The sequence below is a fragment of the Drosophila obscura genome, unplaced genomic scaffold, assembly GCF_018151105.1.
Source record: "Drosophila obscura isolate BZ-5 IFL unplaced genomic scaffold, ASM1815110v1 contig_151, whole genome shotgun sequence".
NCBI lineage: Eukaryota > Metazoa > Arthropoda > Insecta > Diptera > Drosophilidae > Drosophila > Drosophila obscura.
This window is the reverse complement of record NW_024542737.1, coordinates 1,563,923-1,590,278: the sequence shown is the minus strand read 5'-3', so window position 1 is coordinate 1,590,278 and position 26,356 is coordinate 1,563,923. Positions and strand designations below refer to the sequence as shown.

At 49.5% G+C, this 26,356-nt stretch overlaps 1 protein-coding gene across 1 annotated transcript; it reads right to left on the bottom strand.

The window, feature by feature from the left end:
• On the bottom strand, positions 1-24,034 carry LOC111077079 (BMP-binding endothelial regulator protein). The gene is made up of 7 exons (XM_022371214.2): positions 22,797-24,034; positions 9,993-10,370; positions 7,444-7,526; positions 3,132-3,234; positions 2,882-3,064; positions 1,885-2,097; positions 1-1,797 (listed from the first exon to the last, which is right to left on the bottom strand). Exons 2-7 carry the CDS (start codon positions 10,195-10,197, stop codon positions 341-343), a joined length of 2,244 nt encoding a protein of 747 aa, XP_022226906.2. The 5' UTR covers positions 10,198-10,370; positions 22,797-24,034; the 3' UTR covers positions 1-340.
• Positions 24,035-26,356: the final 2,322 nt, after the last annotated feature.

Genomic DNA, 26,356 nt, shown 5'->3' with positions numbered 1-26,356 from the left:
ATATATGTATGTATATCTGCCTGTTTCCAGAGGACTGTTCGTAATGCTTCAGCGTAATACTGCTGCCTGTATGTCGTGTCTGTCTGTCTGTCTGTCTGTCTGTCATGGGAGCAAATTCAACTAAAAGTTTCCCCTCTCTCTATCACTCTCTATCGTTCCATCTCTCTCTCTCTTTCTTTTTGGCTGCCGCTAAAAGTATGCTACGAAAAGTTGTCTTCGCCTGTGAGAGAATGTGTGTGCGAGTGGGAGAGAGTGTACGCATGTGTGTGTGTGTGTGTGTGTGTGTGTGTGTAGTAACTTATGGCAGAGGAGATGGGCTGGCTCGTTCTCAGTCCTCCACTCAGTGTAGTGGCGGCGGCGTGCGATCCGGCGCACGCTGCTGCAACAGGCTGCTGGGGACATGCTTCTTAATGAAATCATTGTCCAGGAGCTGGTTCTGCTTCTGGTGCTGGTGTTGTTGGTGGTGCTGATGCTGGCTCTGCTGCAGATGCTGGAGGTGCTGCTGCTTGCGTCGCCGGCCCTTGGGGGAGCCTGGACCGGGAAAGCGCCTCAAGCTATCCCCGTAGTACTCGTTGTCTAGGAAGTTCGCGAGAGTGGCATTCCGTCTCCAGCCGGCGGGACAGTTGGTGGCAGTCCGCCAGTCGGGCAGCTGGACGCCGAGGCGGCGGCACTCGTGGGCGTAGGCCGCGAAGCTGTCGCAGTGGCAGCTGCCCGAGGGGCACTCGCAGACGTCCATGCGGCAGGAGTCAATGTAGTTGATGGGATTAAGCCTACTATCACAGTTTCCGAATACTTCCGAGACGCGCAGCGGCTGGCAGTAGAAGCTCGACCGGCGCTTGTTGCACGTGGGCAGGGCGGCGATGTTTTCGCGCGGGCGGGAGCAGGACTTGGGGCCGCCCACCTTCCATGAGTTGGCAAAGTGCCAGACCTCGTCGTCGCCGTGGGGCCGGCCGTCGCGTCCCGTGAGATCGTCGCGCCCGCTGCCGTTGAAGTTGCCACACAGGCCGCACATCCGGTGCTTGAAGTGGGCCGGAACCGAGACCTGCAGGAAACCGCTGCCATCCCACTCGATGGCCAGGCCCATCTCCGAGCGCAGCAGGACGCCTCCACCCTCGGCCAGCCGCCCGATGGTTACGTTCTGGTCGCCGGCACGGCCCTCGTACGGCAGCACCACCCGCGTCCCGTTCACCTTGACGCGCAGTTTCTGGCCCAGATTGATGCGCAGGTTGTGCAGCTTGAGGGTCACCGTCTTGGCCCAGCTGGAGCGCTTTGTGCCGCGCCCGTCGTTTGTCAGCCGGATGTGGAAGCTGTGCCCCTGGCAGTCGGCGGCCAGCTGGTACTTGCAGCTGCCCTGGAAGCTGAAGAACTTCCCGTCGAAGGTCTTGAAGTGCGGGTCCCCGAACACGGTGCAGGTGCCAGCCGTCTCCACGCACCTGGGACAGCATTCGCCCGGCGGCAGCTTCAGCTCCTCGTTGGCGCGACATTTCACCTCCGGGCAGCGCATCTCTGAGCAGCGGATCGTGCCCCCGTTACAGCGGCAGCTCCGGCAGGGGCCCATGTTCCACGTCTCGTTGTTCTTGTAGATGATCCCCTCCAGGCTGCACTCGCTCCGAACCTCGGCCACCGCACAGCGGGGACAGCAGCCGTCGTCCTCCTGGAACTCTGGCGCGCACTCCAGGATGGGGCACGTGGCCCGCTGGCAGATGGAGGTGCCGTTCAGACAGGTGCAGTTGGTGCAGCGGTCCGGCGTAAACTGCGTTTTGTCATAGTGGAGTTTGTTGTTGAAGATGCATTTTCCTGGAGAGCGAAGGGAGTGGAGGCATGAAAAAAGGGAATGCAGACATGGAAGAGGGTGCATTAGGGCGGCTGGGTGACTCCTCTCACCTGTCACTGGTATGAAGACCCGCTGCTCCGTGCAGCGGGGGCAGCACTCGTTCGGGTGCTGCTTCTGCTTCGTCTTGGGGCACTGCAGAATGGGGCAGGTCTTCTTGGCGCAGGTCAACTGGTTGTCGCCGCACTGGCAGACCAAGCAGCGGTCGTCGATCGAGGCGACGACCTCTTGGCCCTCTGCCACCGTCTGTCCATTGATCTTGCAACCTGCCAAAGAGTTAAGCACATCGAATCCCATCAGACATCGGCCTATTATTCCTCGCATATGATTTAGATCGCTTTCCGATGTTTGGCCGCAAGCCAAGAAATTTTCCACAAGGCGATCGCCCAAAACGGGTTTTCAACTCATAGGAAGGCCCGGATTTGCAGTCTGATTTGGTTGTTTTCTCAGATGGGGCGACATTGTCCCCTTAATAGACAATTTAAAGCCCATAAACCAGCAGATCGCTCGCAGCCAACAATAACAGAGGGGCGGCAGATCGGATCAAAACAGATCGGAAGAGGGTCCGAGGGTCCGACTCGAATATCGGAATGCCCCATGAATAAATCATTTGATAATAGAGTCATAAAGAAGTCTCAATGATCTTTAATCTGATTGGATATCGAATGTCAAGCTTTCTTGGACTCAATCTGGGCAGCTCTAGAGCTGAACGATCTTATCGACGTCTGCATCGAAAGGAGCTGCACGTGATCCTCTACTAATATGTATTAAGTATCAATCTCTATCCATCTAATGATCATCTTTCACCATTCACCCATACAACCCTGTGGTAGGGTAGAGTATTGCTATGCCGACAAATCGTTGACCATCTGTCGCTCTATGGCACTCTTTTGTCTGGCGATTATGGGGCATTAGTCTGAGGTTGCAGCTAATTTTAGTGAGTGATGTTGATGCTCTGATGCTCGGCGTGGACTGAACTGGAATCGCTCGGAGTGATCGGATTGGGTCGGGACGGGTCGGAGTGATATGTGATGTTAGAAAAGAACTTACCCCGACAGGTGGGACAGCACTCGCCGGGGCGCGGCGCCTGCAGCTGGTTGTCGTCGCACTGTGAATAACACTTCTGTATTGTCTCGGTGACAACACTGGCGATGCACTTGTACGTCTTGCAGGGATCCTCCGGGTCGCTCCACTCGGCGCCACTCGCATAGGGCAGCCCACGAAAGATGCAACCTGTGGAGCAAAGGAATCTCAGATTAAAGCATCTTCTCTGAAAATCCTCTTCCTTTGTGGGGCTTACCTTTACACTTGCGGCAACAAGGGTCACTGGACTCCAGCTTGGACTCCAGCAGGTAGCAGTCGTCGATGGCCGGACAGCTCTTGGCGCAGTTCACAAAGCCGTTCTGTGGGGTCAAAAGAACAAGGCAATGAATGTGGCTGTAGAGCTAGGGAGGAAGTTGCTGGTTAAATGTATTCTGGCATCCCATGTGGCGTATGCGCAATTTCCCCGAGTGAGAGATGCCTGTCAGAGTCGCCAAGCACATGATTTGCATCTCGAGCCCTCTCCCCGGCCCAACAGCTGCCTGCCATTCGCAATTGCTCAATGAAGCTGTGCACTCTGACCTTCGGGGAGCCAGCCCAGCGCCAGCCAGCCTCCGCTGTAATTTACGCTAGCGAATCCAGACAGGGGCGTGGCGGTTGCCTTGACTTTGTCTCCGATTGAGGCCGGGGCGGGACACGGGGCCCGGCTCTGCTGGGATTATGCAGAGTTTTTCTCGGATGCGGATGATTTATGCTCCGGTAATTTATCCCTAAAGCTGCCCCACTCGTTAGCTGATCCCCAGCCAGCGCCCAATCCCTGCCCACCACCTTTGGTCACACCATTTGGCTCGAATCGGCTTATGGGCACGACTATCTATGGGTGCACGGTGTATCTATGTATCTGGAGTTTTCTGCTCGTTAACGACATGCTGACAGCTGCAACGCGGCCCATTAGAATTGATGTCGATCATAAGTCAAATTGTTGCAACTTGCCAGGCTTATGCAATTGCCTTTAACCCTTGTGCGCAGCTGGTGGCTCAGACTGGTGGCTGTAACTGTGACAGGTTAAAGCCAGACCCAGACCCAGTCCCAGTCCCAGACCGGGCCCGAGTCGCCTCGGATCTGAGGCTGAGGCTGAGACTGCGACTGCGGCTGGGGCCGCCGCTAATTGTAAATGTATCTATAAATCTAGATAGATGTCGACCAAAAACAGGCAAAATATTTCACTAATTTGTATGCAGTTGCTCCGAACAATGTCTGGGGGCTTCGAGAGGGTATCCACTGTCTATGTGTGTGTGTGTGTGTGTGTGTGGAATAATTTAGTGCAACGAAACCAGATTGGATCTCAATTTGGATGGGGCAAAACGGCAACGGGCAAAATTTGCAATTGTTATGAAAATGAAATGAAAATGAAAATGCGACGGGTGTCTGAGAGGAGGGGAGATGTTTATCATCGTATTAGATTTAATGGCAGTTGCTAGTTGGAATTTTAATGCCACTTTAGTATGGCATTCTCTCCCTCTCGCTCTCTCTCCCTCTCTGTCGGTATCTCTCTTTCTATCTGTGTCTGTTTTTCTGTGGCAGCCATAAAATGCAATTGAATATCACCTTAATCGCCTTCTGTCGCTCGGATCAAAGTTCAAATGCTCTCGAAATCTGGCAGCGACTTGGACTTGTCCACCGAGTACCCTCTGCCCCCTGCCCGTTCCCATTCCCATTAACCCTCTTCTATCTACAGCTGTTTATGCTTTGGAATTCTTTCTTTCTAATCTGGAACCGGTATGGAAAAATGTTCAGCCAACATGAAAGTTAAAGCACATTTGTGCTCCACTCCACGAGGGAGAGGGAGACACACAGAGAGAGAGAGAGATTGAAGGCGCCACGATGGCAACCCAAGCAGCTAAGTAGAATGGTTGTTGCCCAGCGGCAGCGTGTGTGTATGTGTGTTTGAGTGTGTGTGTGTGTGCCTATGTGTGCCACAGTGGCAGAACCACATTTGCAAACGGCCTCTAACGACCTTGCGTTTGACAAAACATGATCAGTTTTAACACCGTCTTCGCCTCCCTCTCCCTCACCGTCTGTGTCTCTATTTCTGTTGCTGCCCCTCTCGCTCTCCCTCTCTCACCATCTCTGTCTCTGCGCGTATTAGCCATCTCCATGTTGGTCCAAACGGCAAAACGGCAAACGTTTGCCCGGCAAACTTGGCCAGGTTAGAGTCTCTGTCTCTTTAGACACGGAGTGAATATGGTAATGACAGTCTTGTGGTTTTATGGTCATGTGTATTCTGTCACTTGTGGACTATGGCTCGAGTTGGAAGTGGAATTGAACTCGGAATCGGAATCGTAATCGGACCTAGTTTTGAATGGAATTCCAACTAATATGCAAGAAAGGAGTTGGCAGACCTGAATATTTGGCCAGATCTGGTTTGCCCGTGCTCCAGTATTCTACATGGCTTAAACTGAACCTGGCGAAATTATTGAAATATTTGCACATATCAAGCATGTGAATGCTCGCTCTCATGCTGCCTCCAGCGGAAGATATTGATGGTCCCAATCCGGTAATTCAGTCTTCCTCCGTAAGCAAAAGTGCTTCGATGATTGCCATTTCCTGATCATAAATCCTTCATTAATATTAATCAGGAGTCAGGAGTCAGCAGCAGCAGCCTTCACGAAAATATAACTTTATCCCCAAATTTAATTTGCAAATATCTATCGTAAACAGTTCTCTAGAGAAAATCATCCTGGGGAGGTAGTGGCAGGCAGTGGGTGGGTGGGCAAAACATAAAATCCGTTAAATCATAAACCATTAGGAGCAATTCAGCGGATTCAGCATAATAAACGAATAAAGCCGAAAATTTGTCGACGCGTTGTCAGAGACAGTCTGTGAGACAATTTCTTTGATTGTCCTTGACGGGATAAGCTTCCCTATACGGCTATATGGAGATTTGTATACTAATATATTTTAGACAATAAACGCCAGTCGTAAAAGTTTCCCCCACAGCGAGTACCCGTTCGAATAATGAGTGCCAGTGACAGTGTGAGGTCGGGTACAGTCTCTCTGTCGTAAAGTATCGGGTTTATGCGTGCTTCCCCCAAATTACAGTTGAACGCTTTGCACACTTCATTGAGGAACTTTTTTGGCAGCCCTAAGAGAGGGGAGGCCAGAGTAAGAGCAAGAGAGCTACCGATGGGAGAGGAGAGAGACGCGAAGACCTTAAGAGCAGCACAAACGAAACACAAATTAAATTCGATTTCATGAACTTTTAATGAGCTGCGCGCCGACGCAGCAGAGCATCAACTGTCGAACTGTCGGAGCGACAGAGATGCAGCATGGGGGCCGCCGTGCTAGAGAGGGACGGCAGGTTGGTCATGGCGCCTTCCCAGTAAGGTGGCGCCAGCATTGTGTTTTCGGTTTTACGCCCACTTAACGGCGACGACGACGGCCGCCACAATGGAAATAATAATCACAACGAAGCTTAGCCCGGAGCGAAAGAGCTTCGATCGGACGAAGCGAAGCGAAGCGAAGCAGCTCCCGATCGAATGGGATCGATCGGAATGATCGGCGCCAGCTTCGTCGGCGGCGGTGGCAGCGGCAGCAGCAGCGGCGTCTGTCGGTCAAATTGGAGCAGCGGCGTTTAGCAGCGCTTAGCGTTAAATTAGCGGCAGCCCCACTTGCAGCTATCTGGCAACCCTGACGAGGTCCAGCTCCCCCTCCCCCTAGATGAGCACGCGCTCGCTTAATGACGACACGAAGCTGAAGATCGAGCCGGGAACGGGGGACTGGAAGAGTAGCGGAGACCCGGGATCGAAGCCCGTCGGTAGCTGGCGACGAAAAATCACGGCAGCGGCGCCAAGTGTTTGTCAAACGATCGCTAAGCCATACCTCTACCTCTACCCATACCATCCATACCCGTCCTACACTGTGGTTAACGATTGTCATGTAGCGTCGAAACCCGTTTGACGACCTTGGATCATAAAAATTCAAAGGCGTGAGATAGAGAGGGAGATCCGCAGAGCGCGAGTGAGCCAGAGAGAGGAAGAAGGTGAAGCCAAACAAATGCAAACAGAGCCAAACATTTTCAGCCGGTTCCGGCCAGATCCACAACTCCTGCATTTCTTCGAGTAATGACTATATGTAGTATGTATCGGCCCCTCCACAAAAAGACAGCCGGCACGCACAGACATGGTGTGTCGGACTCTTCGGACGGACAGTTATATGTACACAGATATTTGAAATATTTTTGGAATTTTCATTTTGGCAGGCGGCTAAGGATTCCATTTCAATGAAATGTGTCTGCGTGTGGATGTCCTGCTGGCTGGACACTGGCGTCGCCTCATGCAGGGAGCCAGACAGGGCAGAACAGGACACGACAGTACATGAGATTTATTTTAGCACTGAGGCCGTGCTGGCCATGTTAGGTTATTTTATTTCATTCCCCTTTAAGTGACTTTTTATCGAGGCCAAAGGCCGAGTCCTAGTCCAAGTCTTGGCAAGGATCCCAGGAGCCGCCCAGTGTTGGGTTGGGAATACGAGGGGACGCTCTTTGTACTGGTAGTGCCTCCGAAACTTACCTGACAGATGCACTTGAAGCACTTGGAGTTCTGGATGCCCGTCAGAACCTCCTCTCCCTCGACCGAGCAGGACAGAAGATCGCCTGAAATGGGAATTCAAGTTTTGATTAGTGATTAAGATAGTAACAGAGGAGGGGTTTGGCTTATCGGGGGATCGTAAATCGTAAATCCCCCGGTTCCACCATTTCCTGCCCCTTGATGTAATAATACTCGGCAAACACACACAGATAATTCATTCATGCACAAACACGCAACGAGAAGCGCCGGAAATTGCCCACTGACGGAGAGATGGTATCCGAGCACGTGACCCAAAACGGAGAAGGCCCCCCTCCCCTATCCCCTATCCCGTGTCCCCTTCAGGTCAAAGAGATTAGGCCACTTAGCGGGGTAGGCCGTGTGAGAGCGAAAGAGTGCGTCTTTGTTTGGTTAACCTTTTGGGGCTCGGATTCCTCCGTCTGCGCCGCTACCTGCTGCTCTGCTGCTGGCGCCACCACAAAGGGTGTATTTATGTAGGGTGGTGCATTTTCGGCTTTGAGTCGTTCTGTTTGCACGCACCAAAGCAAATAGAGCGACTACTGGGAGCCCTCTCGAGTGATGTCTCACCTCTGTATAAATACACCTTGGCCAAGCAGTGCATGTCGAAACATGTTCCAGAACAACAAAAGAGCAGCAGCAGTGAAACAGCGCAGCAAAAGGCAAACGGAAACCAAGGCGAGTGAGAGAGGGAGACGAGTGGTGGTGACCCGAGCCTCAGCCCAACTCTCGTTCCTTTTGTGTTGGCGCAGGAGGAGGAGAAGAGACCACCTGCAATGTGCTGATAAACGCACACACGCACACAGAAATGCAAGCAGCAAGCAACTCTCCTTCTCTGTCTCTCTTTTGTGTGCAGTGATAAATGAAGACAGACCCTGGCGCTGGCGCTTCAACTGAGTGCGGGAGAGGGCTGGAGGGAGAGAGCATGCAATTGTGCTACCTTTTTCTTCTGCTCTTGCTGCTGGCTGCTGCTGCGCTCTGTGGGCGGTTTTAGGACTTATTATCGTTCTTCCTCCTGTGCTTGATCCCCCGCTTGCCCCTTCCCAATTCACCCTTGCCATTGTGAAATCCATATAATTTGTTCCGTTGTTTGTTTGGGGTTTCGTGTGGTGGGAAGGGGAAACCTTTGATGATGGACCTGCATACCTCCGGATTACTCTTTCTTCCTCTTGCTCTTTCCTGTTATACGATTGTGTCCTACTGTTTGGATTCGTAAACAAATCAAGTGGAAAATCACCAGCACGCCCCCCACCACCCTTCACAAAAAAAAAATAAAAAATGTTATTTCTCGTTTGCCGGCGGGGACTTTCTATATTCCTTTCTCTTTTCGTCGCTCCATCGTTATCGTTGCGTCGCTGGGGGACAGAACAGTTAATGAACTTGGCTCAAGTAACCCGATACATATATCGGCGCTGCAATATATCTAATTTATGCGATTTTTTATTTCGTAAAACACACTTGAAACACCATAAAAAAAAGTCCAATCAAAAATGTTTTAGAAGCCGAGTGAATAGAGAGGGAAAGACTCATAGGATTACGCTCTCCGGCGGTAGCTGCTCCCGCACCACCCTCCTCCTCCACCACCCCTCAGCGGCTGGCGTCGGCGGCGCCGTTCGCTAATTAATCACAGTTCGCAGATTAAGCGCCAGCCACAGCGGGAGGAGATCGTGGGGAGTGGAGGAGGCACGTGTTCGAGGGAGCGTGCGCCTAACAACAGGAGAGCGAGACCAGAAACTATTTTCAGAGACCCAGACCCAGAGATCTCGACAAAGTACAACCGATTAAAGGCAACACCCAGCGAAAGGTGCGACCCTCCAAAGTCGATCACAATGCCAGTGATGATGACTCAGTGACACAATTGCTGGAAGTTCCCTGGAAAGTGATCGGAATAACAAAGCCGATCTACGAGTATAATCGCTGCAGCTGCCAGATGCCAGCCAAAGCTGTTATAAGCTCGTAAAAATCAGCTAAAATCAGTTAAAATCCATGATTCATAGCCATAAGCCATAACTAAGTCTGGGCAGAGGGGCTGGCTGCTGCGGAGAAGAAACTGTGGGAAATATTTGAATAATATTTTCAAAACACTGGAAGAATGTGTTGATCTCTATAGAGGTGGAGGAGGTATCTGCTTGGGAGTTTTACGATCAGATTTGAAATGGAGTTTATGGCCACCAGATTGCCATTCAAACAATGACGAAATTAATTTTGGGTCCTCGAAACATGTCCTCACTTGCATCATAAAAACATCGTTAATAGACTAATCAAAATACCTACCTAATAAATATATGGATGCGGTCTTATAGAGGGCTTAAATTGAATCCCGTTCCCACAGAGATCTTCATAAGCGATCGCCTACTTAATGGGGAAATGGAGCGTAAATCTTAAATGATCTCTTCACGCTCCCATCAGGCCATTAAGTAATCGTTCTCAAGTGATCTGTTGCACACAACGCGCTCGAGTACGAGTATTTACAATACATTAAATCGATCGATCGCCACGATCATGAGAGCACTCACCATGAAGACTATCCCCGACACCGGCGGCAGTCGTCTGCAGTTGGAGGAGCATCGAGAGCAGTATCAGTGCGAGTGTAGGGACTCGAATCGTTCTCCAATTTGTTTGCCGCCTAAATGTTGATGCTGATTCTGGCGGCGGCTGCTGCTGCTGTCCAGTGGGAGACGGGCCACAAGGTTTCCACTTGCCACTCGATTTGCAACACATTTTCAAAATTCGATCGAGTTCTTCAGAAATCTCTATTAGTTTTCCGCTTGCAATGCTCTTCCTTGGATTGTTCCCCCGCGATTCCTGCGAAGTACTGCGAATGTTGATCTCTGTCCAGCGGTGTGCTTCCCGTTTGTTGCTGTTGTGGTTGCAGTTGCTCCGGTGAATTATGACTGGAGGAAATATGGTTTTCGGGGGAGAAATGAATTGAAAGATCACGATCAAGCCGGTTAGTTTAAAAATAACAGCAAGCGAGTCAAAATAGAATTGTTTGGATATGCTGCAGGTGTTTTGCACCACTTTGTACCTACAATACAACTTTGTTGTTTGTTCGGATTAAATTTAGAATATTTTTGGAGGAACTGTCTGTGGCAGGCAGTACTGGCTGTATGTGGCAGTGTGTGCGTGCCACAACTGTTGCCGCGGCTCTGATCTGACCTAGAGACTTTGCACTTGCCGCCCTGAGTGAAATTTGGCCAGTAAATCATTTCGTTTTTGGTTTTACGACGCCTGTACCCAGAAAATGAGATGATGTCCACAGATGGAGGAGGTATCTATCTATCTATCTATCTAGCCCATGGGTTCGGTTCGGTGCGGTATGGTTCTTGGCTCTTGTTCTTTCACCAACATACGAATTCTGCGAATCATCAGCGCAGCCTCCGGCCCGCCCTTGTCATGCCCGACTATCGAGAGGTGTTAAGACGACTTGGACATTATTAGTTTTGCGATTTATGGGTGCGTACTGTCCGTGTCTGTAGCTGTAGCTGTATCTGAATCTGTCTATCCGTGTATCTCTTGGCTGACGGCTGTTCAGGTAACAACCGATATGAGCCTTATGTGTGGTGGCTCTTTGTTCGGGTGTCGGATCATAAAAATGTTAATGATCTTTGACTGGCTGGCGCCAGCCCGGGAATATTGTAATGCTTGTTTGAGTTATAATTAATTTCGATTGCTGTTGCTGTTGTTGCCGCATAATTTTTTATTATTTGTCTTGAACAACCAACCAACAAGCAACAACCAGCAACAGCCATCGAATTGGCCAAAGATTTGTTTTCTTTTAGCTTCTCTGTTTGAATTTTTATTGATTTCTGGCAGCTTCAAAGTGGCGCCAGTCAAACGCCGAACCAAACCGAACCGAACCGAGCCCAATGCGGATACGAATCTCTCGACGGACTATACTATGAATCACCTAATCCCAATCCAATCCAATCCCCAACGCAGTTCCCAGTCGATCCATCCGAGTGGGAGAAAAACGTCCAAAACGGTGCTTGACCTGTCAAGTGGAAGTCAAGCGAACAAGTGCCGAGGATGTGGGAAAATGATCGAAGGGGACCTACCCTTTACACAGAGAAAGTGAAAAAGAGAGCGAAACCTGTATACCCTTATTCTAAGGTATTTGTCACACACAACACAACAAAGCGACTGATAAGAGTATGTATGTATTTATGTATGTGACTATGTATATAACGCTCCGAATAATATGTAAATTTCTGCAATTGATAAGGTGCCACACACAAAAACAAATGCAGCAACAGCAACAGCAAAGGCGATCGACTACGTGCCCATCGGATCGGATTGGATCGGAGAGGAGCGGAGCCGAGCCGAGCCGAGCGGAACGGAGCACCGAGATACGGCCGGTGTTCTTGTTTCCGTTGACCGTTGATTAGCTGCAATTTGTCAAGCGGTTCACAGTTGACAAGGACAATGCTCGGACAGAACAGAAGTGGGAACTACTTTTAGACGTTTGTAGTGCGTTGCAAAGGAAAGTGTACTAATTACAAAGCTGCCACAAGCAGAAGGCATGTCTCTTTGTTAGATGAGTTTGATACACGGACCAATCATCATTCATCAGTCCACAAACAGGAAGAACTGGCACGAAGTTGGTTCTGGTTCTGGTTCTAGTACTGGGGCAGATCGTGAGCATTATGTAATGCTCGTTCGTATATAACTTCAGTGTCAAAGTGATTTCCCCATTCAAGAACCATTCGACATACAGTTCTTGAAGAACATTGGCGCTGAAGTTGATTTCATTTGGATTGAATTGAATTGGATTGAATTGGATCGCTGGGTCTCGCTCTCAACGATCTTTGCTTTGCTTTCGGCTTATCGTGTGGGTTCATTGTTCAGGCTCATAACGATGATGTTGCTGCTGCTGCTGCTGCTGATGCTGATGATGATCGTGCCACATGTGTGTAGAGGCCATACGGCGTGCGTAGTTGCCGAATCGCCAAATCTGTCGAGTGGCTGTGCTGCGAAGTTTGTGGCTGGGGTTAATGTGCGATCGAGTGTCGGTCGTTTTGTCGATTGGGAAATTGTCAAGAGCAACAAACTGCGCCACTCGGACGGCAGCTGTGCCTAAGGTTGGTCTATAAATAAGTACTCCTAGTGGGGCAATAGTGTGAATTAGCGAGAGCCATTTAATGAGAAGTCGAGCTTATACGAGTATCTCTGTTCTGTTCTGTTCTGTTCGGTAATGTGTATAATTGACCGCCCGGCGGCATTGCTTGCCGACTCCAACTGCGACTTTGACGATGTCGTGCCAATTAAAATGGCTGAGGGCTGAGTGCTGCGAGTGCTGCGAGTGGCTCTGCGGCCAGTGATTATAGGCTTTGTCCCGACTGCGATTGGGGTTTCTAATGGTTCCGACATGGCGTCAAGCAGCCCAGCCCAGCCCGGCGCTGCCTGCCCGTGCGGCAAGGCCAGGGCAATTAAGCGAACTCCACAATGGCTCAGGGGTTGCGTTGCGTTGCACTTGAAAGGGAACTGCAACAAATTGGTGTGGCTCTGGGTCTCCACCCGAAAGGGTTACGTTACGCATGGCACGCAGACGACGTCTAGACGGGACCCCAATAATGCGCGGTAGGTAGTCGGTAGTCGTCGGCTGCCCCGAAGGCTGCCATGGCAGCCGGGAGCCGAGAGCCGAAACCCGCCGGCGGCTTATCACACTCTCCATCGCAGGTTCCACTTAAAAAGCCTGGCTAGAAGTGCAAGTTGGCTGCATGGCCTGGCCTGGCCTGGCCTGGCTGTGGACTGCCTGCCTGCCTCCTGCCAATTACTTTCGGAGTGGACCATGTCGCCGACTTAATTCAATTAACAGCGGAATGCGCGGCCACATCAGCTACATCAGCCACATCAGCATCGAAAGCATAACCATTAAGGCCCAGAGATCAGTCGTAATCCCCCTCAAATGGCGCCAAAGCAGAGCCAACAAACTTTAGCGAATCATGCAAATTCCACAAGAGCGACTACAAGACACGACTCCCAGCTACAGCTACAGCTACGTCTCCAGCTACGTCTCCAGCTGGAGCTCCAGCTTAGACTCTGATTCGGATCGGCTTGGAGGGTTTGTCGGTTTTTGGCTGTTTGTCTGGTTGCCTGGTTGCCTGGCAACTAATTTCAATGTATTTGCATATCGAAGTCTGTTTGCCACAACAATGAGACGGCTAAAAACGCACATTTGTCAAATGGCAGGCCCTTCGGGGCAAGACTCGTTCGAGATTTCAACTCCATTTGGTACAAATTCACATGACAGGCAGACGGAACCGAAACCGAAACCAAACTGAAGGATGGGGGAACGATTACAGTTGCAGTTTCAGCCTCAGCCCCAGTGCCAGCCCCAGCCCCTGCTCGAACTCCATATGAAGACAAGGCCCAGATCCAGACCCAGCCTTAAGTCGATGACGTTGACGATTGCCCAAGACAATGGGCCAGGCCAACAACAGCCACAAAAGTCAACGAATTTGATATGTCAGGAGAAGAGGGGAATGGGAATGCGAATGCGAATGGGATTGGGATTGGGAATGGAATGAATGAATGCATCGAACGACATAATAAAGTCACAAGCCAGACAAACGTACAAGAGCTAACAAAGCTATTAGCCATCACCATCATCATCATCATGAACATCGATGTGGCCCGGCCCATAGCCAAGAGCTGAGGCCCAGGACCACAGTGAAGACCTCAAACTGGTACCCCGTCTCCGTCTGCCCGTTCCATCTGTTCATCTGTCCGTCCGAATGTCTCTCTACTCTGTTCTTGAGCGGAGGGAGAGTCTCTTGGTCGTACCCTCGCAATGGGGCAATGGTAATGCGATTTTAATAGCGTTCGAAGCATTGCGAACCGAACCCAAATGTGCCGGAATAAGTGCACTATAAAAGTCACACATCATATACTTTAATTAAACGGGATTTCTCCCAAGAGTTTTCGAATGGCTTTTCTATGGGATAATGCAGTGGAAACTTTATGGATCTCATCGAATGATTAAGACTTGTTTTTCCCCTTTTATTGGCTTCGAAATGAAGACCTTAAATTCGAATTCGTATTTCCAAAATCAGTTTGGCTGCAGCCCAAAAGGAGCTATCACTCCATCGATTCGAGTTCATATTCGCGGATTTCTATCTTTGGATCTGTGAGCATATTGATCTGCACGCTGATTGCCCGTTGATTGCCTGGCCAATCAGCATTAGCCATCCGTCGCTCCATCCAAGGCCTTATTTAGAGCAGTTTGCTCCGATCTTCGGTGATCGGCAATCTCAGCCGATTTCTGGCCAAATATTCGTGGTCGGGCGCACATCTATACAGCCGAAGATCGTGCAGAGTTTTGCCATGAATCATGGATCAAATAGCATGATTTTTATTATTCTTAACTGGGGACCACCAATAATGGACCCAAAGCAGAGCGGACCGAGCGTTAGAACGCGGGTGTGGGTGTGGGTGCTGCATTGTTGAAATTTGAGTATTATTAGCAAATTTACCGCAAAATCTATAAATAGCCCCAAACAGCAGAACATTAATTGATACACAGACATTGCCCCCTAGCTTCACTGTGGCTGTATTTGTCTGCACCCATACCATATACCATACACATTGGATATATATACATATGTATCCAATCCAAAGTCGAACTTTGTGCTGAGCAAAAAAAAAATAGCGATCGGAGCAACAACAGAAATTCCAAACAATTTTTATTGTGCAATTATTTAGGCGAAAGTTAATCAAAAATCTACGTATAGGAAATATTTGTGGCCTTTTTTTATCTCTCTCCCTCACCCTCTCTCTCTCTGTGTTTTTGTCCGAAAACCGGATTTATTGATCGAAGATGAACAACAACAACCACAAAAGCCTCTGCTGTATAGCTGTAAACAATTTTTAGAAACAACCTACCAACGATCCAAACAAAAAACCACCTCAAAATGTGGTGTGGTGGGGAGGGAAACAGAAACAGAGAAAAAGAGCCCAAGAAAACAACAAAATTTTTGAGCAGACGATTTACGGGAATTCCAGCGAGTGACGTGCGAAACCCGAACTTGTTGTTACTGCTGCTGTTATTTGTTGTTGTTGTTGTTGTTGTTTCTGTTATGGTAGCGATCGGCAGCGGCATCAACATCGGCGCCGCTTCTGGCACATTTGTTTAATGACAGCCTCGAAAATGCCAGAGGAAAGATTTAAAATTTCTTGGAAGAAACCCCCCCGTGCCGGATGACAGTTCCAGCGCGGATTGCACCACCCACTTTGGCAAGAGTATCGAGCAGGGATATATAATGGGTGAAGGTACTCCACTTCAAATTCGGATAAGTTTCGGGTTCCCCTCGGCCTGATCGCTTGATCCCTTAAGTCGTACTCTGCGGGAGATCAGAGCTGTTGGGAATCTTCTACTAAGCAGAGTATCCTTCCAATCTGAACTTTTATATGAAGGGAATCTAAGCTTCGGTTCCGTTTGTTTTCAACCATCAAAATGGTTTTTACAGGCAAATTTATTGATTAGCAACCAAATGCGAATTGTTTAAATATTTTTGATTTTGTGAAAAGACAAAATACCATTGGGGTTCGTTCAGCAGAGGGGGTAGGGTAGAGTAGGGTGGGGGTCGCCGCACAGGTGCCGGGGGTAACATTTCAGGCGCCGCCCAACACACAGATCCACAGCCCGTTCTGTTGCCGATTCTCCGGTTGCCGCCGAGTCGCGCTAATATTTTTGTCGCTCTCTGCGGCTGACTGAAACCCGATATGGCCATAAAAAATATTACCTCTATATGCGATCTGTGATATGCTGTGCATATGAGGGGGTGGTGTTTGGCGGGGGGCAGATGGGGAGGGAGCTCTAAATTCCTCACCCATGATTCAGATCGTTTCTCTACTTCCGCTTCTACTGCCTCTTCTTGGGTTCGTTTCTAGAGTCTTTCGTCTGGCGTTCTGTGTCTCTGTGTTTCTGTGTGTCTGTGGCAGGCACTGGCACTGGCACTGGCTCTGGCTCTGCCCGTCGTCTCGTCTCTGCGCGGGTCTCGTGTTTTGAGATCGGCTATCTCTTAATGTGTCTGTTAATTCACGTTGATGTGCTCATATATCTTCGCTCTTCGCTCTTCGGTCTACCATTTCAGAGTTCGACTTTGACATGCAATCGTACGGATCGCTCCCCCTGTGTGTGTGTGTGACAACTCTGCTGTAAGGGGAAACGTGCCTGCCCCAATCGAGTCGGTGGCATTGTGTTTTCCACTGCAGTTGCACTTGATCAGCTTCGCTTCGTTCGCGTTTGATTGTCACTCTGTTTGTTTGTCTGTCTGTCTGTCTGTCTGTCTGTTTGTTTGTTTGTTTATCTGTCTGTTGGTTCGGTGTCGTGTCGTGACGTTGAACCTGCCACCGATCTCGGTTGCTGCCTCGTTGTTGCTCTCTGTTTTGGCCCGGCATGTAGGTGTTAATTCAATTACGGCAACTATTTCCGTCCAAATCGCGGCTGATCTAATTTCTAGTGTCGGGCCGAAGCTAATGAACAGCCCGATCCGTTCTGGTGGCTCTGGTTCTGGTGGGGTGGTTGAAAGATCTGTCTAGATCTAGGCCTGTTTTCCTTATTGAAGGCGTGCACTAAGATGGGCTTCTAGTTTAGCTTAAGCTCTCTTTCCCGCTTTTATCTGAGGCATTTTCTTCCAAGGCGGAGCGTCTTTCGGTCATATTTTCCATCGTTATTGACATACTGAAGTGGAGGCCCGCACACACATAAATTAGTCTGTTTATGAGTGGATCTTGATGGTCAGCAGCAGCAGCACATCAGCGTTGATTTGAAATTAACATATGATTATCACAAATTTTGCTTCCATTTTTATGGGCATCTCTCGCTATCTCCCTGCTGTTGTGTGTTGTTTATTTTTTACATGTCTCCATAGATTTTGCATAGAAAATACATAAATGCACATTAAAAACATTTCCATTCCAAGATGGCCTGGCCCACAAAGACCCACAGCAATCGCGGATGCTTGGATGCTCGAATGTTGCCGGGGGGAGGAGTCACCGCTCCAGTTCCATCTCCATCTCGAACTCTAGTATCTGCATAATTTGTGTGAAATTGCGACTACAAATTGCTCATCTGAACCGCTAACCCTTCCGCCAACAAAAGAAACGACTTTTTGGACTTTGGTTTTCCACAAAACACTTTATGGGCCACAGAGGTAGAGTCAGAGTCAGAGGCAGGGCCAAGGCAGCGCCACGAGGCAGCGCCACACAAGCGCTGTTATCAAGGTGCTTTATTGCTCCCATTAATGTTTCTCCTTGTCATATATCTCTCGCTCTCTGTACTAGATATGTGTATGTACAGATATTCATAGCTTAGGTATCTATAACATATACAATGGAAATTGTTTGTTCTCGTTGCATTTGCTATACTCTTTCTAGAGGGTGCTATGAGTTCGATCAGTCGCGCTATGATGAGCTATGGCTTTGATACAATTCGGATGACTATATCGGAACGAGGTATCTGAAATATCTTGTTGCTTTAGCTGTTTTCTCTACTCCCGAGCACTGCCAAAATGCGGCTGACATTGCCTGCCTGCTGGGCGGTGACCGAGGCGAGGCAGTGACGACCGACGGCGGTGCTGGTGGGAAATAAATAAAATTTTAAACAAATTTTCGCTGTTTTCTGTCTTGGCATACATATGCGAAGCGAAGCTCTACGATTATCGTTGCTATCGTTTCTGTTGCTTTTGTGGCTGCAACAAATGAGCTTGTCAAGTTAAATGGCACGCACCAAATGCTGTCAGCGAGGTTGCACACACTCACACATACACACACATACACATACACATACATATGTATGCATGCATGTGTGTGTATGCTTGGCATTGCCGCCATTTTGTCTGGCTGCACTGAGTAAATTGTTGCAATTGCTGACTGTAAATAAGCGAGCACTGCCACAACACGGCGTATTAGTAATCTAGTTTATTTTTTCTGACTCTCTCTCTCTCTCTGTCGTGTCGCTGTGTGGGGCAAGGCAGCTCCAAGGCAAGCTGCAAGCGGAGACGGTTGGTTTTGGGGCATGCCATCCATGGGGACTCTCATGTCAATTGAAGTTTGCTACCCAAATTTCACAAATATTTATACTCAAGTTTGAGTACAGCTGAGGAAAAGTTTACTTGTGAAGTTTCCCATAAAGAGATTACTTTCTGGATTGTCATCCGGATGTCCTAAGATTTCAGCAGAGTTTCCGAATGCTGCCGAATTGCTACCTTCCTTAAAAAAATAATAAAAATATCTCCTCAGAAGAGTGTCTCTCATTTGGAATTGTTTTTTAGCTAAAAGCCCTAGGATTGGTGAGCCACCAGGCAACCGATTCGATGCCAAGTGATTTCTGCATCATTAGCCATTAGCTCCCCTCCTATAAGTCCCCCTACTCCAATCATGGCATAGCCCCCGCCACCTAGTCTGGCGCATCCAGCAGATACAAGATACAATATGTGTGTGTGTGTGTGTGTGTGGCAAAGACAGGGGGACTGGGACTCTATTTTTAATATCTTATCAGAGGAATTTTTATTGGCTTTGTATTGTTTTGTAAATATTAATTAGTTTCTTTGATTGTATGCAAGAAAAACAACAGGGAAATCGTTCGTTCATTCGTGTATCTGTGTGTGTGTGTGTGTGTGTGTATATCTGTGTGTTTTGCGTGTCATGGCGAAATTATCATCGAATACGGGCCACTACGCGAGTAAGTATGATATGTGACGCAGAACTTCCCTCTGTCTGGCGGTGGCTGGTGAAATTGCAATCGACGGACTCTGCTGCTGGCGCTGCCCTGCCTCCAACCTGCGATGACGCATGCCCCTTCTATGTATCGTGTGTCTGTGTGTGTGTGTGTGTGTGTGTGTGTGTGTGGGCATAGACATATGGCGACAAAGAAGCTGACGTCATGAGCCATCCATCCATCCCATGACTTGGAGGGGGGCGGCAAATGGAGGCACACGCAGGAACTACCCCCGAAATGCGTGTCAAGACTTTGGACCCACCGAAGTGGGCACTTGGCCCACTTGCCGCTCCCCCCCCTCCCCACCGCCGCCTGCCCTTTCCACATTGCACAGCTGCAACATCCACAGTAGTAGCAGCAGTCCCAGTCCCACAGCAGCCTCAAAGCGTCCCACGCAGGCAATTAAGAGCGCGACTTGGCTATTGGGTTACACTTAAACTTCACTTCCATTCCGTTTGGCTGCGTCTCGTTTCGTTTTGCAGTCAGCATTTAAAATTATTTATTAGAAGCAACAGTCGGACAGGCCGTGTCAAAGCGTGCGGTGGTGAAGGGGAAGGGAGGGCGGGCTGTGGACCAGGCCAAAACGGAGAGCGTATCAAATGTTTTTTTTGTTTTTTTTTTTTGTTTTTTCTCTTCTGTTTTTTGTTTTGGGTTTTGCCAAAACGAAACGAGCCAAGCCGGCCCCAGTCCCTGGACTCCGGTTCGGGCCAGGTTCAGAGCAGCAGCGAACACGTTAAGAGCGGGATATGGGATCTCTATAGGAGGCGGGAAGGGGGGATAGAGAAGACTGCTCTATCGTCTGGCGCTTGGCGACAGCAATTTACCTTGGCGAACGCGTAGAACAGCAGCAGCCATCCCTAAAGAGCCAGAGGAGGAAAAATAGCCGCCAGCGGAGAGTGGAGAGCGGAGAGACAGGGGAACGGGGTTCCAGACCTAGTCTCTCTATAAATAAGCCAAAAACTCAGAGCTCCAACAAGCTGAACCATAAATCATAAGCAGACGCACGAGTGTCGAGTTATTATGCGATCATATTTTAATTGCCGGATTATTATTATGCAGGCAGTGCCCCAGCAGTCTCCCCCTGCCCCCTCCATAGCCCCACTATTCGAGGCATGCCACAGCACAGTGGACTGGACAACAAGCAAAACAACAAAAACAGCAGCATAATCAAGCGAGCAACTGTCCGGCAAACAAACAAAACACCTGCAGAGTCTCCAGTCCCCAGACCCCGTTCGGGATCGCATGTGGTGCTGTGGTGCCGAGTGGAGCAGACCTGAAGACCCGCTGAAGATTGTGGATCGCAGATCGCAGACCGCCTGGCTCTGCCTTGGACAGGTGCCTGAACGCCTGACAACGGAGAGGACGGGCTTCAGGGAGGAAGAGAGCGCTCAATCATGAAGGAAGGTAGCCCGAATATGGAATGCTCTGAATGTAGGCGTCTCATATCCCATTTCCAAGCGAATGTTCTATCCATCCTCCCTTGACGAGTGTCCTGGCTAATCCTCAGTGCTGCACAAACAAAATATCATCCACTGCAAGCAGCTTTTACCAAGGGTATCCACACATACATAGGAGTGCAAGTGCGAGTGCGAGTGCGATTGCGAGTACGAGTATAGTTTTTTGAAAACCAAATTCACATGCAGTTTGTGGTTGCAGTTGTAGTCGTTGCTGTTGCTGTTGCCGTTGCCGTTGCAGATGGTGGGCAGAAGGGGCAAACGAGTTGGCCCCGCCACTCCACTCTCCTGTGAGCGTGTGTGTGCTGTGTGCTGTGTGTTGTGTTGGCCGTTTGTCAGTTGGCTGAAACTGGTATGGTTGCATTTTTATTATAAAGCGAACAGAAACACCAGCAACAGCAACAGCAACAACAACAAAAAGGCGACACCTAGTAGTACCAGAGAGTCTGTTCTGTCCGATTGTCTACGGGGAATGGTGGGAGGGTGCAGGGTGCAGTCTGGAGAGTGCCACTGCATCTGGGGAATGGCACTGGAACTGGCACTGGCACAGGCACAGGCGCTGGCACTACTCGTATGGGAATGAGGACTGTCATCCAGGCCTAGTGTCGCCTGCAGTCGCACTGCTGCTCAGATGTCTGTTCCACGGACAGTCTGTTCATGGACATCCACCGCAATGTGTACATTCATATTAACCCATGTATCTGCTGCTAAGCCCCGACTATCCTCTCATCGCCCCTGCTACCCAGCAATACGCAGTTATTACCAACATTTCTTACGTTTTATTGCTTCTTCTGTTTGCTTTTCGGTTTGTGTTCTGCTGTTTTGTCTTGGCATTGCCCCTCGGGTCGTAATTTGTATTTGTGTCCTGCCATTCAGCTGCAGCCTCAGCTCAGCTCAGCCCAGTCTTCGGTCTGCGGTCTGCGGTCTTCGGTCTTCCCTCCTAATGAGCCAACTCATTGTGTGCCCTGCTCTCCGTTCGAGGATAATACTCGTACTTTTTTATGGTTATGTCAATGTAATACAGGAAATTGCCGGCGATTAGGTTAGTGACAATCCCAGTTGCAATTGCATCTTTCAGTGTCCGTGGCAGTGGCAGTTGCAGCTGTAATTTATCAGCCAGCTCCTACTGCTATGCTATGGGACAGGGGGGCAGGGAGAGGCAACGGAAGAGGTGGATTTGACACATCGTTGCTAATTGGATAAACAATGCGTCTCCCGAGTGATTCATGCCCCAGTCAAAGAGCGTATCATTTGATACTGCAGCCAGAGCTCCATCTGCATAGAGCCTGTGATTCCCTGGATCGTCTGCCTCCCGGTAATCTCTCAATTAGTGAAGTTAGCCAAATTAGATTACTCTTTCAAGCGGACCAAATGAATCATACAGATTTCGTAGAAAGTCTCCTGATTCATTTCAAACGAGCAAACCAGCACTTTCGAAGAGTAAATTTCCGTCTGGCAAAATTCTATGCAAATGTTCTTTATTAATTACTTTCGAGGCACACACACACACACACAGACACACAGCCATACATACAGACATACATATATGTATATGCATATAGTAGATACGGATACGGATCAGATCGGAGGCAGACAAACATATGTTGGCATATTAGTAATTTGAGCTGCTTCTGATTCTGATTCGCAAGACATTCCAGCGCTGATTTGTCGACTATAAATTCCATATATGTGCGAGTACATACAGCATGTAGGGGCATGTCCAAGTGGGTCTAGTCTTTATGACTTTGAGCAAGTGGCAAAGTGGCAAAACGGCAGAGGGGCACCGAGCAGGCGAGCCGGAGAGCCGGAGAGCCAGAGAGCGGTACCCGAATGTGATAATAGAATCCAAACAATTAAACAATTTTCGCAAAATGTTGAAACAACAAAAGGCAGATAGCACGGACACACAAACCGACAGACAGACAGATACGGCGATGGGGATGGGGATGGGGACCCGAAGTGAAATGAAATGAAATGAAATGTTATATGTTTCTCATTATAATAAAACAAAATCGCACGCTCTCAGTCAGCGAGAGAAGCCCCCGCTCCCATCTGATCCCCAACAAAGAGAGCAGCCAAAGGGGGTTGGGGGGTGTTGGGGTAAAGATTAATTGCAAAAAGAAAAGTAAAGACGCAAAGTTTACCCGTAATTACACTTCCAGATCGGGGGCGCTTCCAGACCCAGACGGGGCGGCGGGTGGGGCCAGGAATCGGCGGCAGTGCTCGTAACAACAGAATCGGAAATTAATTATGCTTGACATGTTGTTGCCTTCTCTCGCCTGTGGATCACTTCTGGGTTGGGGTTGGGGCTCGGGCTCGGGCTGGGGTGGTGGGTTGGGGGGTGTTGGCGGCGGTGCAGGGCAGGTGTTGTAGCCTAGCAGTTGTTGCTTCTACTGCTGGGATTGTTGTAATTGTTGCTACTGTTGCTCGTACTCGTAGTTATTGTGGCTGTTGCTTTTGTTGTTGCTGGTGTCGATATGAATCGCATTTTCAATTGCCTTCTGTTTGTGTGACTCTTCTCTTTGGCACAAGAGGGGACACGAACACGGAGACGGAGACGGACACGCACTCCGCTCAGAACTCCACCACAAGAGAAGAATTCTCCCAGAGACGCATAATTTATTGGAACCGGCGCACGCCTTTCATTTCAATTTCAATTTCGATTTCGATTTCCACGGAATATTTCGTACTTTTTTCACACACCTTTTTTGCCTTCCCTCCTCATAGAGGACTTCTGCCTCCGCCTTCTAGGCCGCTCCACAGATTACGCATACGACGCGTTTTCTCTGCTTCTGCTTGTGCTTGTGCCTTTGCCTTTGCCTGCGCCTCTGTCTCTGTCTCTGCCGCCTGTCAAAGGTTCAATTTGTGTGCCGCGAGTGCAATTTGCATTCAGAATTGAGATTGAGAATTGGGAATCGCGGGGAGAACAGAATGAAATTGCGCGGCAATTTGCTTTTGTCGCCGTGCACAATGGAAATGCCTCGATTTGAGCTTCTTTGTGGATCGGCGACTCTCCTCAGATCATAAACAAAACTCGGCAAAAGTTGGGAAATCAGCAGGGAAACACGCAGAAATCACAGCTTAAAAGCAGTTCCGTTGATAACGAATTTCGCCGTTGCCCTTTTGTTGTTAAATTTGATTGTTGGATTTACGTTTACGTTTTTTTGGCGAAATCTGATTGTGGGAATTACGCTTTTTGGTGAAACGTACACGGCGATGGATGGATGGTTGGATGGTTGGATGGATGGACAATCGCACGACAATCAGCGGAGCGATCAGCAGTTGACACTCGAACGCGCGCGCAATTTTCACCCGTGCAAAGACTGAACAGTGTTTTTCCGAGCCAAAGCAGCGGGATTTTGTGTTGCGTTCCGTTCGCCGGTTCTCGTCGAACTGAACGAACTGGCCGATGCGGCCCGAGCCTGAACCGAGCACTTGACGTCTGGCGTCGCAACAAGTCTGCGGCAGCGAAGCGAGCAGCGCCCCATCGGCTCTCTCACTCGTAGCACTCCTCAGAGTGGCCGAAGCTAGGGCAGCGCTGTTGCAGCGCTGTAGCAGCGCTGTAGCAGCAGATGGGGGCTTCCTTAGTTTTTGGGGGCTCGAACTTGGCCCATGCGACCCCAGGCTAATACCACGAACAGCCTCTTCACTCCGCCCAGCAGTAATTAGCGGCGAATGTAGTGCGTTCGACGAGTATGGTATGCCCCGATAGATACCCGTAGATATTGGGGCCAGATAGCGAGAGCGAGCTGGCAATTGCCAAACATCAAAGTCGGACGGGGTGGAAATTGAATTTCAATCCTCACTCGCATTTCATTCCATTCCTTTGCTCGCGGCAATGAACACCTTGTTGGTGGCAAAGTGTTAACAACGGGAACATGACTCTGCGCCACCCTGCACACCTTGGCGAAGACACATGGCCGGGACTCAATTCAGTACCGAATACCTTTCAATTCCCAGAAATGCTGCCAATTATTGTACCCACCCGTCGAATTTGTCAGCTGGCATTCCGTGATGTCTGCCCGACCACGGGTTTCTCTTCATCCCTTTGTCATGGGAACGGAATCAGACAGGCGGACGGGCAGGGTCTTTCCCCTGCTCCATATAAGACTCTGTGATTGATAAGAGCAGAACTTTGAGTGATCAATACGTACGTAGTATCGATTAGATTGGTGCTCTGGTTCCGGTGTTGGTGAACTGCCATGAATGAAATTGAAATTGAAAGTTCAAGTGTGGGCGAACGGAGATGACAAGAGATCCGATTGGCAAAATGTACGCACTGATTGGAAGATCAACTATGGAAGAGTGGAATGCGAGGTATCGCACTTAATGACTTATGGGAGGTACTCCCCCGCAGTGTGAGTTCCCACAATTAGCAGCTCCATTTATTATATTAAATGCTGCTCCGTCGCAGCGAGCGGCAGCACTTAGAGGTGCACTCCGCCGCTCCGTGGCATTTGCTTTGAGTGGAGTGCGATAATGGCACTCTAAGCTCTTAAGATACAGATACAAATACGAAGCGAGGGGCCCTGGGATAATTCACACTTAACCCGCGGCCAAATCAAATGGCCAGGCATTTGACATTTATGCCGTGGCTCACAGATGCTGGAAAATCTGCTGCCAGTTTGGAAAATGCCATGCCGGAGTTGCAGCTGAGGTGGAGATGATTTATGCACTCATTGTATGTGTGGCTGGGTGCATACTTGTACTCGTACTCGCACTCGATGGAAAATTGCAGTTATCACGAACGATACTCGGCCTGGCTTTTGGCTGATGCTTTTGGCTGATGCTTAGGTTGAGGCTGAGACTCTACGGCTCGGTTTCCCAGGCCATAGCCATACATTTTGTCACAAGAGGTTGCCTAGTCATTATTTATGAGGCAAGCCAGTCGAAGAGATGAGAGGGGGGAGCAGAGCAGAGCTCCACTGCACCGAACCACAACCGAAGGCGACGTCAACGATCGACGGACGACGAACGACGAACGACGGAGTGGAGCAGCCAGGTGGGAACCGTGACGCAGTATGTGATTTACTTGAAAATTAAATAATTGCGTTTCATTAAATGCTATTTGCATAGGCCCCCTCCCCCACTCCCGTACCTCTTTAACGTGCAAAGCAATTTGGCATAAACGTCATCGGGTCGAGTGGTAGGTGGGTGGGTGGTAGTAGTAATGTGGCAGCAACCCGAGGAGGCTCTGCCAGCCCCATAATTTTCCACGCCACTTGAGCGTAATTAAGCGTTGGGCTCCTAAGCGCTCGGCAAATAAGGCAAACCCGTCTACAGCACAGTCACAGTCGCAGTCTCAGGTATCTCCACACGAGTACGAGTACGAGTAAGAGTATATATAGAACAGTTTCCGCAGCGCATCGATGCTATTTTGATATGGGCAAATATTTGCAATTAGCCATTATTTGCATTCGGGCCATTCTTGACTCGATTTCGGTTTCAGCCGCGTCTATTGGCTAAGCGATTTGTGGGTCTATTTTTGGCCAGCAGTCAGGTGTGTATAATCCCAGGCCAAATATCGGAATCGGCCCAGCCAGACCCCGATCCGATAGTGCCGCGACCAGCCAGAGTGTCAACACGGAGGTCTGGCCCCTGGGTCTGGCTCCTGGGGCTCTGGGCATTTTCCAGAAGGTTACCACGCGCGCGGCATTGGCAAATGGCAATGGAGCGCACAAACAAGCTGCTCGAATTTCCCTAA